At 44.3% G+C, this 12,244-nt stretch overlaps 1 protein-coding gene across 3 annotated transcripts in view; it reads left to right on the top strand.

Moving 5' to 3' along the window:
- The window catches only part of plxnb1b (plexin b1b), a 224,158-nt gene that overhangs the window by 150,157 nt on the left and 61,757 nt on the right, over positions 1-12,244 (top strand). For 2 of the 3 annotated variants that reach the window (XM_052017263.1, XM_052017266.1), the window contains exons 11-15: positions 3,542-4,444; positions 5,375-5,503; positions 7,170-7,292; positions 8,217-8,310; positions 11,144-11,310. In XM_052017263.1, coding sequence (XP_051873223.1) covers positions 3,542-4,444; positions 5,375-5,503; positions 7,170-7,292; positions 8,217-8,310; positions 11,144-11,310 — 1,416 coding nt within the window. The remainder of the gene's footprint in view (positions 1-3,541; positions 4,445-5,374; positions 5,504-7,169; positions 7,293-8,216; positions 8,311-11,143; positions 11,311-12,244) is intronic. The other variant, XM_052017265.1, reaches the window with a different exon arrangement.

Below are 12,244 nucleotides of genomic sequence, written 5' to 3'. Positions count from 1 at the left end.
CTGGCTGTAGGTGTGCTTTGGAGGGTTTCTCTTGTGAACGCTGAGTTAATTTGAATCGGGACAATCCCAGGTTCCACCTGTCACCTCTGCTTTGCTCACCTGACCCAGGCCGATGACTGACTGTCCACTTCAATGTTCCATGGCCTTCACCCTCCCAATGCCCCACATCTCCACACACCTCCGCAGCTAAGGGAGGGGAAAATATACCTGTTGTTCTGCTGACTCGGTGTTCAATGATGTCTTCTGAAATTCCACGTAGGGGGTGTTTAAGAGCAGAGTTAATCTCATCTGTCATGTCACCTTGAAGCACATGTAAGCATGGTCACAGAAGGGACCCAATATCTCCATTTTCTGCAGTTGAGGAATGGGACGGTGAGAATTTGTGAAAGAAAGACAATTTGCTGAGCCTGGGGCAGCAACTGAACGGCGATAGTTGTTTCCTGTATTTAGTTATGGACCTCTTAAAATAGGTTGCACTCGGAAAAGGTGGGCACTGATTCATCAGGATGTTGGGGGAGCAGTGAATAAAGACTGGACATCCATAGTGAAGATGAGGCGGTGGGGATCGGGGATTCGGAATGGTGGAGGACATTCGTGGTGTCCTGGATCAGATGGGCTGAAGGGCCTGTTTCTGTGCTGTACCACTGTATGTAGATGGGAAGGGACTGGACAAGGGGGTGGGGGGGGGGCAGGATAGAATCAAGGTATGAGGAGGTAGGTTCAGTGGGGCAAGAACAGGCAGAAACAGTCCTGACGCAGGGTTTCAACCCAAAACGTCGGCAATTCCTCTTCCCACCTCCCCCCAGATGCTGAGTTCCTCCAGCAGATTGTTTGTTGCTTCATCAGAATGTTATTTGGCCCAAAAGGGTCTGTGGGCACAGGTTTGGAGTATCGAGGCTGGATAGGTAGTGGGAGGAAGGGGCATTGCTGAATGAAATAAATAAATCAGCTTGTGTCGAACTGATTGGTGGAACTATTCCTGGATCACTCTGGTGATTTCTGTTTGGTAGTTCCATGGCAGATCCTCCAGTGGGTGGGCTGTGGTGGTTCAAGGTGACAGCTCCTCATCCAGGGCAGTAAGTGATGGCCTGCCAGTGAGGTCTCAACCTGGAATGAGCTAATGGACTGAACAGTCTATTCTTCTTCCTGTGCTTTGGTTTAAAGGGCTTTGGAAATCAGAATTTGGTCTGCTTAACTGCTTAGTGAAGGGTGAGTGGGAATCACCCAGGTTATGTTGAAATGGGAACCCACTGATATTTCAGACTGGAGCTTAGTAACAGAGTCCTGAACGTTTCTGCTCTTGGGTCACGTTACTAAGTGCATCCTGTGTAAGGTTCTTTGTGCTCCATTTTAATTGTACAAGTTGATTGTGCAAGGCCATACTGAACAATTGGTCAGTATGAGCTTCATCCATCAGCCAGTGAAGAGCAAAGCTTAATTAGTGGTGTGGGATAAATTGTTTCCTGTTATAAGATAGGAGAGATAAGATATCCTTATTAATCACATGTACATCGAAACACACAGTGAAATGCACCTTTTGCGTAGAGTGTTCTGGGGGCAGCCTGCAAGTGTCACCACGCTTCTGGTGCCGACATAGCATGCCCACAACTTCCTAACCCATACATCTTTGGAATGTGGGAGGAAACCAGAGCACCCAGAGGAAATCCACACAGACGCGAGGAGAATGTACAAACTCTTTACAGACAGCGGCCGGAATTGAACCTGTGTTACTGGCACTGTAATAGTGTTACGCTAACCGCTACACTACCATGCCTGTACGGAGAACATGCTACTGACTGACAATTGTGAATAGTAGGGCTGAGCATTGTGTTACTGTGCTCAAGACTGCCAACCCATCCTACCAAGGCAGCTGAGAATATGAACAATAATATACTTGCTCCAAACCAATGCCATTATATTGCTATGGCTATGCCAAATAACAAAAGCACATTGTAACTTGAGTTCTGATAGTCCAATTTACCAACCTACTTCCCATCAATTGGATAGTTCAAGGCAACTTGGCCATCTTCTCAAAGGATCCTTGTACTCTGGACATGCTCGGTAGTCATTACCGACTTGACAAGAAATGAGCACCACATTCTGCTTGTGTGCTGATATTTTATTTTCTTTGGTTTGTGAACACACAATGTAATTTGATTGTAGAATGAAATGTCAATCACATCTAAGACACACTGCCCACAATTATTTTTGACATTTATTTATTCACTCATGGGGTATGAAAGTTGCTCCCAAGCCCAGGAATTGCCCATCTCTTACTGCCCTTGAATTGACTTGCTGGGCAATTTCAGAGGGTGTTTCCGTATCAGTCTCACAGAGACCAGACCAGGTAAGGAAGGCTGGGCTTGTTACCTGGAGGATTTTAATGACAATCCAGTAATTACCTTGTCACAATTACTGATGCCAGCTTTTGAATCTAGATTTACATAATTAATTGAATTTAAATCTCCCAGCTGTCCTGGTGGAACTTGAGCTCTCATCTTAATAATTTTCCTCCTTTTTAAAAGAACATGAAGCAAAGGAGTGATATTGTGTATTAAAAGGATATTAATTTGTCCTTCAGTTGCTGGTTAGGAACTGGTATACAAACATTTAATTTATAAAATACCAGATCACTTTTTACTTCCTTCGCTACACTACTTACCATTGTTTCTTAAAGAACAGTGGTAAGTAGTGTAGCAAAGGGAACTAAAGTGATGAAGAGAGTGTAAGGGACAGGAAGAACTGACAGTACGTCAACTCAGTGAAAAACATATTTCTTTTGACATTGTTAACAAAGGAGTTATCAGTGAAATTCTTGTTGCATTTTTCCAGTCAGTGTAAGATTTCCTTGTAGCAGCTTGGTGTAAGAGTGCACTTTGTCACTTCATGGTGAATTCCCTTCTGCAAAGCTGTATTCACTGTCCCAAAACACACAGCCTCACTTTCTTGGGTGAAGACCTGTAGTTTTAAATGCATCTGATCTTCAGTTTGTGAGCTTTCCCCTGTATTAAAGGAGCTTTATGGTATAACCCGACCCACCGAAGCATGGTGTACAAGCCCGTCCAAGTGGTGTCCACTTAAAAATAAGTGAGTTTTGTTTTCAGAAATCCTTCAGGAGAGAAGCGATGTTACACAGTTAATCTTTCCCCAGCATTGCTGAAGATTCCATACTAGACAATCCCCATAAAAGGTATAGCACCATTGTCACAAACGTTTTGTTTTAAATTAAACGCGTTTTTCTAAGTTAATGTAAAGCTACTGGAAGATATTGCATACAAGTTAGGGACTCCTCTGGTTCAAAAATTCTTCGGTACACTTAAAGCTCCTTTAATAAGGGATTGCATACCACAGCTTCACTGCAGTAATTCAGTGTTTTTTTCATATACTTTTCTGTTTTAAAATTGATTCCAAAATCAGAAATAATGAGTTATTTTCTGTCTCTCGCTGTCCCTCTTCCCTTTGTCTGTGTGTCTCCCTCCAATCCTTTTCCATCCTTTCTGCCTATCCTGATTTGGTTTCAATGGTGATCGTTCCCTAACAGTTTGTTCTACCCTATGTGGCTCCTCCGACACTTCCAACCAAACCACTCCGTGTCAATGTCACAGTGCTCCCGGCCACTCTCCTTCCCACCACGGTTGCCCTCACGACGAAGGCTACGACCGTTCCTGCCACCCCATCCACCGTACCTGCCACCCCGACCACCGTACCTACCACAGTGCCGACTACTATGGGTACCACAGCAGCAGCTTCTACCACCAATGCAGCAGTGCCGACTGACCTGCTGACCACTGTGCCCACCACGTCAGCTCCAACAACAGTTCCCACCACTGCAGCGGTCACAACCACTCCGACCACACTGTCGACCACAGCCAGTGCCGTTGCGGCAGCAACCACCCCTGCTGTGGCTACAACCATCGCTGAAACCACCACGGTGCATGTGAGCAGCCTGTCCGAGACCATGGCTGCGTCTGCAACGCCACCCACTGTGTTTACAGTGCAGATGCCCACAAGCCCGGGCACAGTGGTTGGCATTCCCACCTCCCAGACCACGGACGCTCCCGTTGCAGCCACGTCAGCCTCTCCCCTGGATGCTACGGACCAGGATGGTATCCCTGTTGTCACAACCGCTCCTCCTCCTCCAGATCCCACGGAGCCCCCTTCCACTCGGTTTGCGGTACCGACCGACCCCAGACCCGATAACCCGACCACCTGGGTTCCTTCTGTCCCCTCTGATTGGCCAGTGAAGGAAGTTGGTGACTGGAAGGAGCCAGATGCTTGGGTAGACCCTGTGCAGGTTGAGAATGACACAGCAGTGTTTTCAGCCGCTGCTATGCTCCTATCGGGTGACGGAGATGTTGAGAACCCTTCTCCTGCTTTTCTCCACCTGCTCAACTCTGAGGTGGACTACCACTTTGACCCTGGCTCTCCATCCTTCTCCAGACAGGTAAGTTAAGTTTGTTTTACAGTGGCCACCAACTTGGCAATCAGAAAGTTAGCCATGCCTGCAATTGGTTGTATAGCATAACAGAGCCTTAAGATGGGTAAAATATTGCTTGCTTTTCTCAACCAAAATTGCTCAGAATAATATTTTCCTTTTAGATTAATAATATTATAACTAGAACATTGTGGCATCATGAGCAGCCAGTTTCAAGTGCAGAAAGCATTGTGCCGAGAAACTTTTTAATAAATGGTAGTAAAACAGCTTGTTCTGATGCCTGAGAGAGACGAGACTGCAGGTGTTGGAATCTAGAGCAACGATCTGCTGGAGGAACTCAGTGGGTCGAGCAGCATCTGTAGGGGGGGGGGGGTGAGGAATTGTCAACCTTTCAGGTCGCAACACTACATCAGGACTGTTGCAGGGTTTCGAGCCAACACACTGACAATTCCTTTCCCCTCACAGATGCTGCTCCATCTGCTGAGTTCCTCCAGCAGTTTGTTTGTTGTTGTGGTGCCTTTTTATTTGCCAAAATGCATTAAGCATTTCAGCAACGTACATGAAATCAAATTATCTTTTCCTTTAGAATCAAACTGTGTGGCCCTTTAAAAAAGAATTTCCAGAACATTATCAAAGTTGCTCTCAAATTATTGTCATTTATTAATTGCTGTATTTAAGATAATACATTGTAAACTGATCATCCTTTGATGTTTACTCCTACAGAAAGGGAGCATTGATGTCTGATATCAGTATTGAATAGAAATATCATTCTGTAGGAACAATTGATCCTTTAGAATACTGGAAATAATTTCATGGGATGTGGAAGTTTTTTTTTTGAGGGATTGAGGCTGGAACAGATGGAGAAAGTGTTGTGGATTTATTCAGGTTTCCACTGGTTTACTTCTGCCTAGTGAAGCTGTGTGTGTGATCTTTGTACAGAGTGATGAAGGGGTGAATAAGGGACCCTTGGCCTGTCCCTGCGTAGATGAAGTGCAAGGTTCATCTCTTCTGCCAGTCAATGTGGAACGAAAGATTACACTGATGGGCCAAAATCTTCACTTCTTCCAGGTCGGTATTTTTTATTGCAGTACTTGGACATTGCTTTAACCCTGTGCAGATATCTTGTCTCAAAGTCCCAGCACATTGATCCACACTGTTTACAATCTGTTCTCCATCAGCTGCAGTGAGAATCCTTTGATAGACATTGATGGTGGCCCAGGCTCCTGGGTTCACAACTATGCACTGCAGATGGGATGGATAAAGGATTTACCTCCTCATCGTGCAGTTGCTCAGACCTTCTCACCTGGGTTTCAGCTCTGTCCTGTCCAGAAATGAATGCGGACGGGATTTGGGGATTGTGCGATGTTGGGAATGATGGTTGAAGGTTTCTTCCCCCTTTTTTGATAGAGGTGTTAAGTAACATACTAATTTGTTGCATCTCAGCAGTGCATCGTGTCTCTGTAGCACACTGCAAGAATTTGCAGCAAAGTATCAAGAACACAACTTCCGAGGAGCTTTGATTAGAATCTGACAAGAATAAAGAGAAACAAAAGGCTGTTGTATATCGCACTGCAAATTCCTTGTATTGACGAAGAGGGGAAGTGAGTGAGAGTTAGTAAAAATGAAATTCTCATTCCTTCTGATACAGGAGGAACATTGTCCCATTCATAATGAAATGGTGAGATGCTGATCACTAGTCTTTGAAAGTGTGTACTTACATTTTTAGTAGCTTGTACCCATGAGCAAGAGGACCACCCATGTATGTGGATCTAAAAGTTTCCCTGGAATTGGAAGTGGTTTATTATTGTCACTTGTCTTGCATACCCGTTCGTACAGATCAATTCATTACACAGTGCATTGAGGTAGTCCAGGGTAAAAACAATACCAGAATACAGAGTAAAGTGTCACAGCTACAGAGAGAGTGCAGTGCAGGTAGACAATAAGGTGCAAGGTCATAACGAGGTAGATTGTGAGGTCAAGAGTCCATCTTATCTTACTGGGGAACCGTTCAATAGTCTTATAACAGCGGGATAGAAGCTGTCCTTGAGCCTGGTGGTACGTGCTTTCAGGCTTTTGTATCTTCTGCCCGATGGGAGAGGGGAGAAGAGAAAATGTCCAGGGTGGGTGGGGTCTTTGATTGTGCTGACTGCTTTACCGAGGCAGCGAGGTATAGACAGAATCCATGGAGGAGAAGCTGGTTTCCGTGATGTGAGGCTGGATTCCGAGATCAATGGCCCTGCAGAGTAACCAAAGTGTCAAATGTTATTGCAGAGCTTTTCTGGTGGTACTTTGGTGCAGATTTTGGGAGCCATGTGTCCAGTTGCCAGCTCCTGCTGTTGATAGCATTAAATCCTTTTATCTTAGTTTTTTAAAAAAAATTTTGTTCAGTGAGTCTGCCACCGGAATACATGTGGACAAACACCAGGACCTGGCTTCCAGGTACCAGGCTTTTGCGATCTGAGGGCCGGTATATTCAAGAGTAAACTTTGACAGCTGAGGAGCCTTTCTGCATCACTGCATTGCATGTCCCTTCTCTTTAAACTAGAAGCACACATTGAGGCTTTTCCTTGACACGCTATTAGAAGTAAACACCTATGCACAGGATCCCTCTATAAACCACATGCACAATTTGCCTAAATGTTCAGTGTTCTTATCTATTTCAAAAGGAGTGCATGGCCTTCTGGCTTAGCTGCATGCAGTCTCCATAATCACCTCTGTTTCTGTTGCCTGGCAGGACCCGGAAGGGGACTACGAATGTGTGTTTGTTATTGAGGGTCGGATGGTGGTGGTGGAGGCATTTGTCGAAGGCGATGATAATGATCCTACATTCTACTTCATCACTTGTCAGGTGCACCAGGTAACATTCAGAGGCAACGTGTAATGGTCACTCACCAGTTAACTCTCCGAGTTACTTCAGTCCGCTTTAGTGCCTGAACCCATCACCACTGTTTAATACAAGCCAAACCACCAACTAATTCACATGCTGGTTCAATGCAACCGACAACAAAACGAACTTCCTTATTTAAGAAGAAAAGTACAACTCATTGACCTAACCCTGGAATGTTTAGCTAGAAAAGAGCTAATACTTAGAAGTTCAAGTAAGCAATTGGACTTAAACCAACTAAATCGTTGGAACCATCAGCACAGAGTAACTGTGCTGAATCTCCCACTGTTTCACACAGTAGGACTACCCTTCAAGGCAAGGTGTTGTTGCAGCTGGCTTATCTGGGCTAAGAAACACCTGCCATTACTTGAAATATAACTCTGAGCTCACCCATTAGGGTTGTCATTTGCAGAAGCATGACACAGACTGTTCAATCATTGAAGAAATTCGAATGATTCAGCAGTGAACAATGAGCTGTTTAGTGAACATCAATAACTTGTATTTAAGGGCATATTTCAACATGCAAAACTGCCTAAAGGCTCTTCAGTATTATCCCGGAGCAAATGGTGGTCGGCCTGCTCTTGATTCTTTCCTCACTTGCACATTGATCAGTAAGTGTTCCGACCACAATTAACACTGAAACATTTATTATCATCAAATCCTTGGGCTTATGGTTGAAAACACTTGAAATTTAAGATAAAAGGGCAGGACTGATCTGTCAGGAAGAGACCTTACGACAGAAATGTTCGGACGACAGAGGGGCTTCCCCCAAAACAGAATCTTGCTTTGTTTCCTCTTTAGACAGTGGTGGACTGACTCAGCATTTCTGACCCTTTCTGTTTTTACTGAGATTTCCAGTTTCTCCCCTCCATCAATTTCCGACCTTTGCCGTTACAGTATGCCTACTCCACTCTCCAACAAGAGTATAATGCAACTGTATATGTCCAACGACGACCCAATTATAGAGTGGACAGCTTGCACGATTTGCACAGTAAGTATGCCTAGTCCTATCTGAATAAGCTGTAAAACCAAATAGAAGTGTTTGTTCAGCTTTGTCCCCCCCTTTCTCCTGCTCAAGTTCTTATCACAAAAACCAGGAGGTGTTGCAAATACCCAGCAGATCAAGCAGTTTCTGTGGAGAGAGAAATAACGAACTGGACCATGGTTGAATCTCCACCCCGCCACCTTGACTTTGACTCTGATGTTATTCTTATGACGTGCAGGATCAAACAAACCTCAAGCCTCTCCTCAAAGTGGAACAGTCCTGAGTGGTGACTCAGCCATGGGGATCGAACCCACAGCCCCTCCCAACACCGTGATGGCTTTGTCAACTGGTTTTGATCAGTGACATTTAAAACAGTTTAAAATTGAATAAAGTTAAAAATGTTCTTTAAAAAAAATAATTTACTTAAAAGATATTTGTTTCATATCAATTAATTAAGGACATTAATATTAAATTCCATTTTTTTTTTAGAAAGCTGATTTATCTTTTCCATCCAGGTTGACCACAACATTTTAATGAATGTGACGTGGCTAAGTATGTGTAAAGCTGAGGGACCGGGTACGAGATGTATTTGGTTCCGCAGCTCAAGACGATCTGGGAACTGTCCTGAGTTCAATGGTGAGCACATCAGACCTCCTGTCTGTTCCTGTCTTTGGTATTGCAGTTCCTAGGCACAGGAAGCAGGAGCGTGGGGGCTCGTGCAGTGTGATTTACTACAGTTAAACATCAGTAGAATCCAGCCTGATGCTTTAAATTGATAACCTTTCATCAGAACTGAAACATTGGTCCAGAACCTTAATTCTGCACAGGTAATCCCTGACTTGAGTATTTGCAGCACTTTCTGTATTTAGTTCAGATTATTCATTGTCTTATCCAGTGTATAAATTTCCAAACCTCCTTGCGCTGTCTCTGTGTTAGCCTGAGAGCTAGCTCTGTGTTAAGTTTAGCTGACTTAATATCGTACAAAGGCAGGTTTTCTGTGCTGCCTGTATGACGCGGTAGAGCAGCACAGGAAGGCTGAGTCCCAGTGTGCAGCAATGTTTATGCAAATCACAAGCAATATTTGCTGTAATAACTGAAACAAAAATAAATGAGTATGAAGATAATGTAATGTTTACATAAAATCAGGCAGTCTTAATATGGCCAACTTCACCTGTGCAAACTTGAAAGGCTGTGATTTTTGGATATTACGAGAATTAACAAATACGGGAAAAGGCATAGATAGGCAGCCAGTGTCTTTTTCCAAGGGTTGAAACGTCCACTGCATTTAAGGTGAGAGTGAGTAAGTTCAAAGGGGATGAGTGGGGCAAGTTTTTTTTTACACAGAACGTGGTGGGTGCTTGGAATGCACTGCCAGGGGTGGTGGTGGTGGAGGCAAATGTAATAGAGGCATTTAAGAGGCTCTTAGATAGGCACATGAATATGCAGAGAATGGAGGGATATGGACCATAGTTAGGCATTTAATTACTAGTTTAATTAGCTCAGCACAGCATTGTGGGCCGAAGGGCCTGTTCCTGTGCTGTACTGTTCTGTGTTCAGCGGTGCTGAGCTGAAAGAGCAGCCGTGATCTTAATGAATAGTGGTGCAGACACGAGGGGCTGAATGGCCTCCTCCAATTATGTCGCCAAGACTGTATTGGGTCTTCTCTCCTACTGTGAGTTGTATTTGCTGCGGAGAGCACAATGTAGAGAAATAGGGATTAGTTTGTGATAACACCACTGTGTTTTGCCAGCACTGATCAATTGCATGAGTATCAGTGGCCATTTGTTTTGAAGCTTGCTCGTCTAAATCTGCTGAAGTCATTGCAACTGAATGTGTGAGAGGCGAGTACACATCACCTCATTTTGCCCTGACTATCAAAAGCTTGTTTTTCTGACGGAAATGATTTTTAATTTGTTTTCTTCTTTTTAATAGACACATAGCAATTGCGCCATCTTGTGGGGCATTTGTCACCAGTCCTGCGGCATTTGGTTATATTGGAACAAGGTTATTTTAGTTAGATTTGTCTTTGTAGTGACACTTGTAGTGCTGCTGTTTGGGCGATACAATGGCACAGGTAGTAGAGCTGTTGCCTCTCAGTGCCAGCGACCTGGATTCAATCTTGACCTCCAGTGGTGTCGGAGCAGTTTGCACCTTCACCCTATAACTGTGTGTGCTTGGGTTCCTCCCATATCCCAAATACGTACAGGTTGGTAGGTCGTCCTAATAGGGAGTAGCAGAATTTAGGCAAGTTGGTGGGATTGTGAGGAGAATAAAATGGCTTAGTGTAAGATTAGTGTAAATTGGTGCTTTGGTCAGTACAATGAAGTAGGTGGAGTGAAAGGCTTATTTCCGTGTTATATGACTCTATGAATTTTTAACTTGATTTTTCCAAAGGTGACCTTTTCTACAAAACAATTAGAGCAATATTTTTTTTCTAAATCTGAACAGTTCCTTTTCCTGAAACCGCAGTTGCCTATGTGTTAAATAGATCGTCCTTGCATGTCCAAATATGGTTCCTCTAACTGCAGTCATGTCTGGCTTGGATGTGTTGACTATAATAAATAGAGAATGCCTTTCTAAGTTTGTTCTTGCATCCAATGGGTGAATCTAATAATCTGTTCATAAATTCATTCAAATTATATATTTTGTGTTTCTTTATCTGAAAGGAAATATTTGCATTTAAATGGCATCTTTATGCTTCAAAGTCTCAAAGGATTTTATAGCTGATTTTAAGTGTAGTCACTGCTGAAATATTGGAAGTGAAAGTGGCGGTTGTCTGGAGAATGAACTCTTGGGGGCAATTGTGTGAAGACTAATGCCTCTTGCCACCTCTGTACAGTTACCCTGTATAACTGCTCTGTGGGTCGAACAGACTGCAGCCGTTGTCAGACTGCAGACACCAAGTACTCGTGTGTGTGGTGCGGAGGAGGAAAACCCAGCTGCGTATACAAGGAGTCGTGTGTGGATGGCGTGGAGCAGACCTGCCCGGCGCCTGTCATCGAATCGGTGAGTTAGACCCAAGCTCGGAAGGTAGGAGAGGGGGGAAATAAATGGAAACTCCACACCATCTCTGTGGGTGTGGATAGGAATGAATGGAAGGTGAGCGCCTCCCAGTGAGAAGCACTGCCGTAATCCCATTGGAAAGATGTTCCATTTTGTTTTTCCCATGTTATATCATTTTTATTTCAAAAATAAAGTTTATTCATGATTTAAAAAATATATGAAAGAATAAACAGTGCAAAACTCTTTACATTCTTAGTATCATTTGATCAATACAGTTAGTAAGGTTAGCACATTTTCTTTTCTTTACATGGCACCATTGCCACTCGTGGGCCCCTGGGGTGATGCACCCTTCTGTTGTTTGAGAGGCTGCCCCGCCGGACTCAGCCCTCCGATATCCAGGACCCTAGATTGCGGTACATCTCTACAGAGCCTTTGCATTGGCTGCACCAAACCTCAGTGCTTCCCTCAGCATGTCCTCCTGCAGCCTGGAATGTACCAGTCGGCAGCGTTCCCTTACAGACACCTCACCGTGCTGCAAGGCCGTATAAATGGAGAGGGCAGGTCAGCACGGTGTGATGTGGGCTGCTGCTAAAGGCATCGTGGCACTGTCTCTTCCCTCTGACCCAGTGGTTTGAGTGATTGCCTTCCATGTGCAGTTGACGTTTCCCCAACTTGTGGGCCAGCTTCCATCGCAGATTCCCCAAACTCTGTGAGGTGAATTGCGCTCACAAAAATAGTATCTGCAAAAGCATAAGGGCTCTCATCTGTGCCTGTGCACCTGCAGATTCCGGTGTTGGAAGCATGCTGTTCCGCAATGTGTTTGCAAGAAGGGAGGTGTAAAGATAACTGTTGGCACTCCCTCCTGAGGCTCTCACACCAGTAGTCACACTCGCAGCATGTGGATATAATCACTACAGGGGAAAGAAACATGCTTTCG

The sequence above is a fragment of the Pristis pectinata genome, chromosome 6 (assembly GCF_009764475.1).
Source record: "Pristis pectinata isolate sPriPec2 chromosome 6, sPriPec2.1.pri, whole genome shotgun sequence".
Classification (NCBI taxonomy): domain Eukaryota; kingdom Metazoa; phylum Chordata; class Chondrichthyes; order Rhinopristiformes; family Pristidae; genus Pristis; species Pristis pectinata.
Note: the sequence above shows the minus strand (reverse complement) of the source record. Positions and strands in the feature narration are given on the sequence as shown.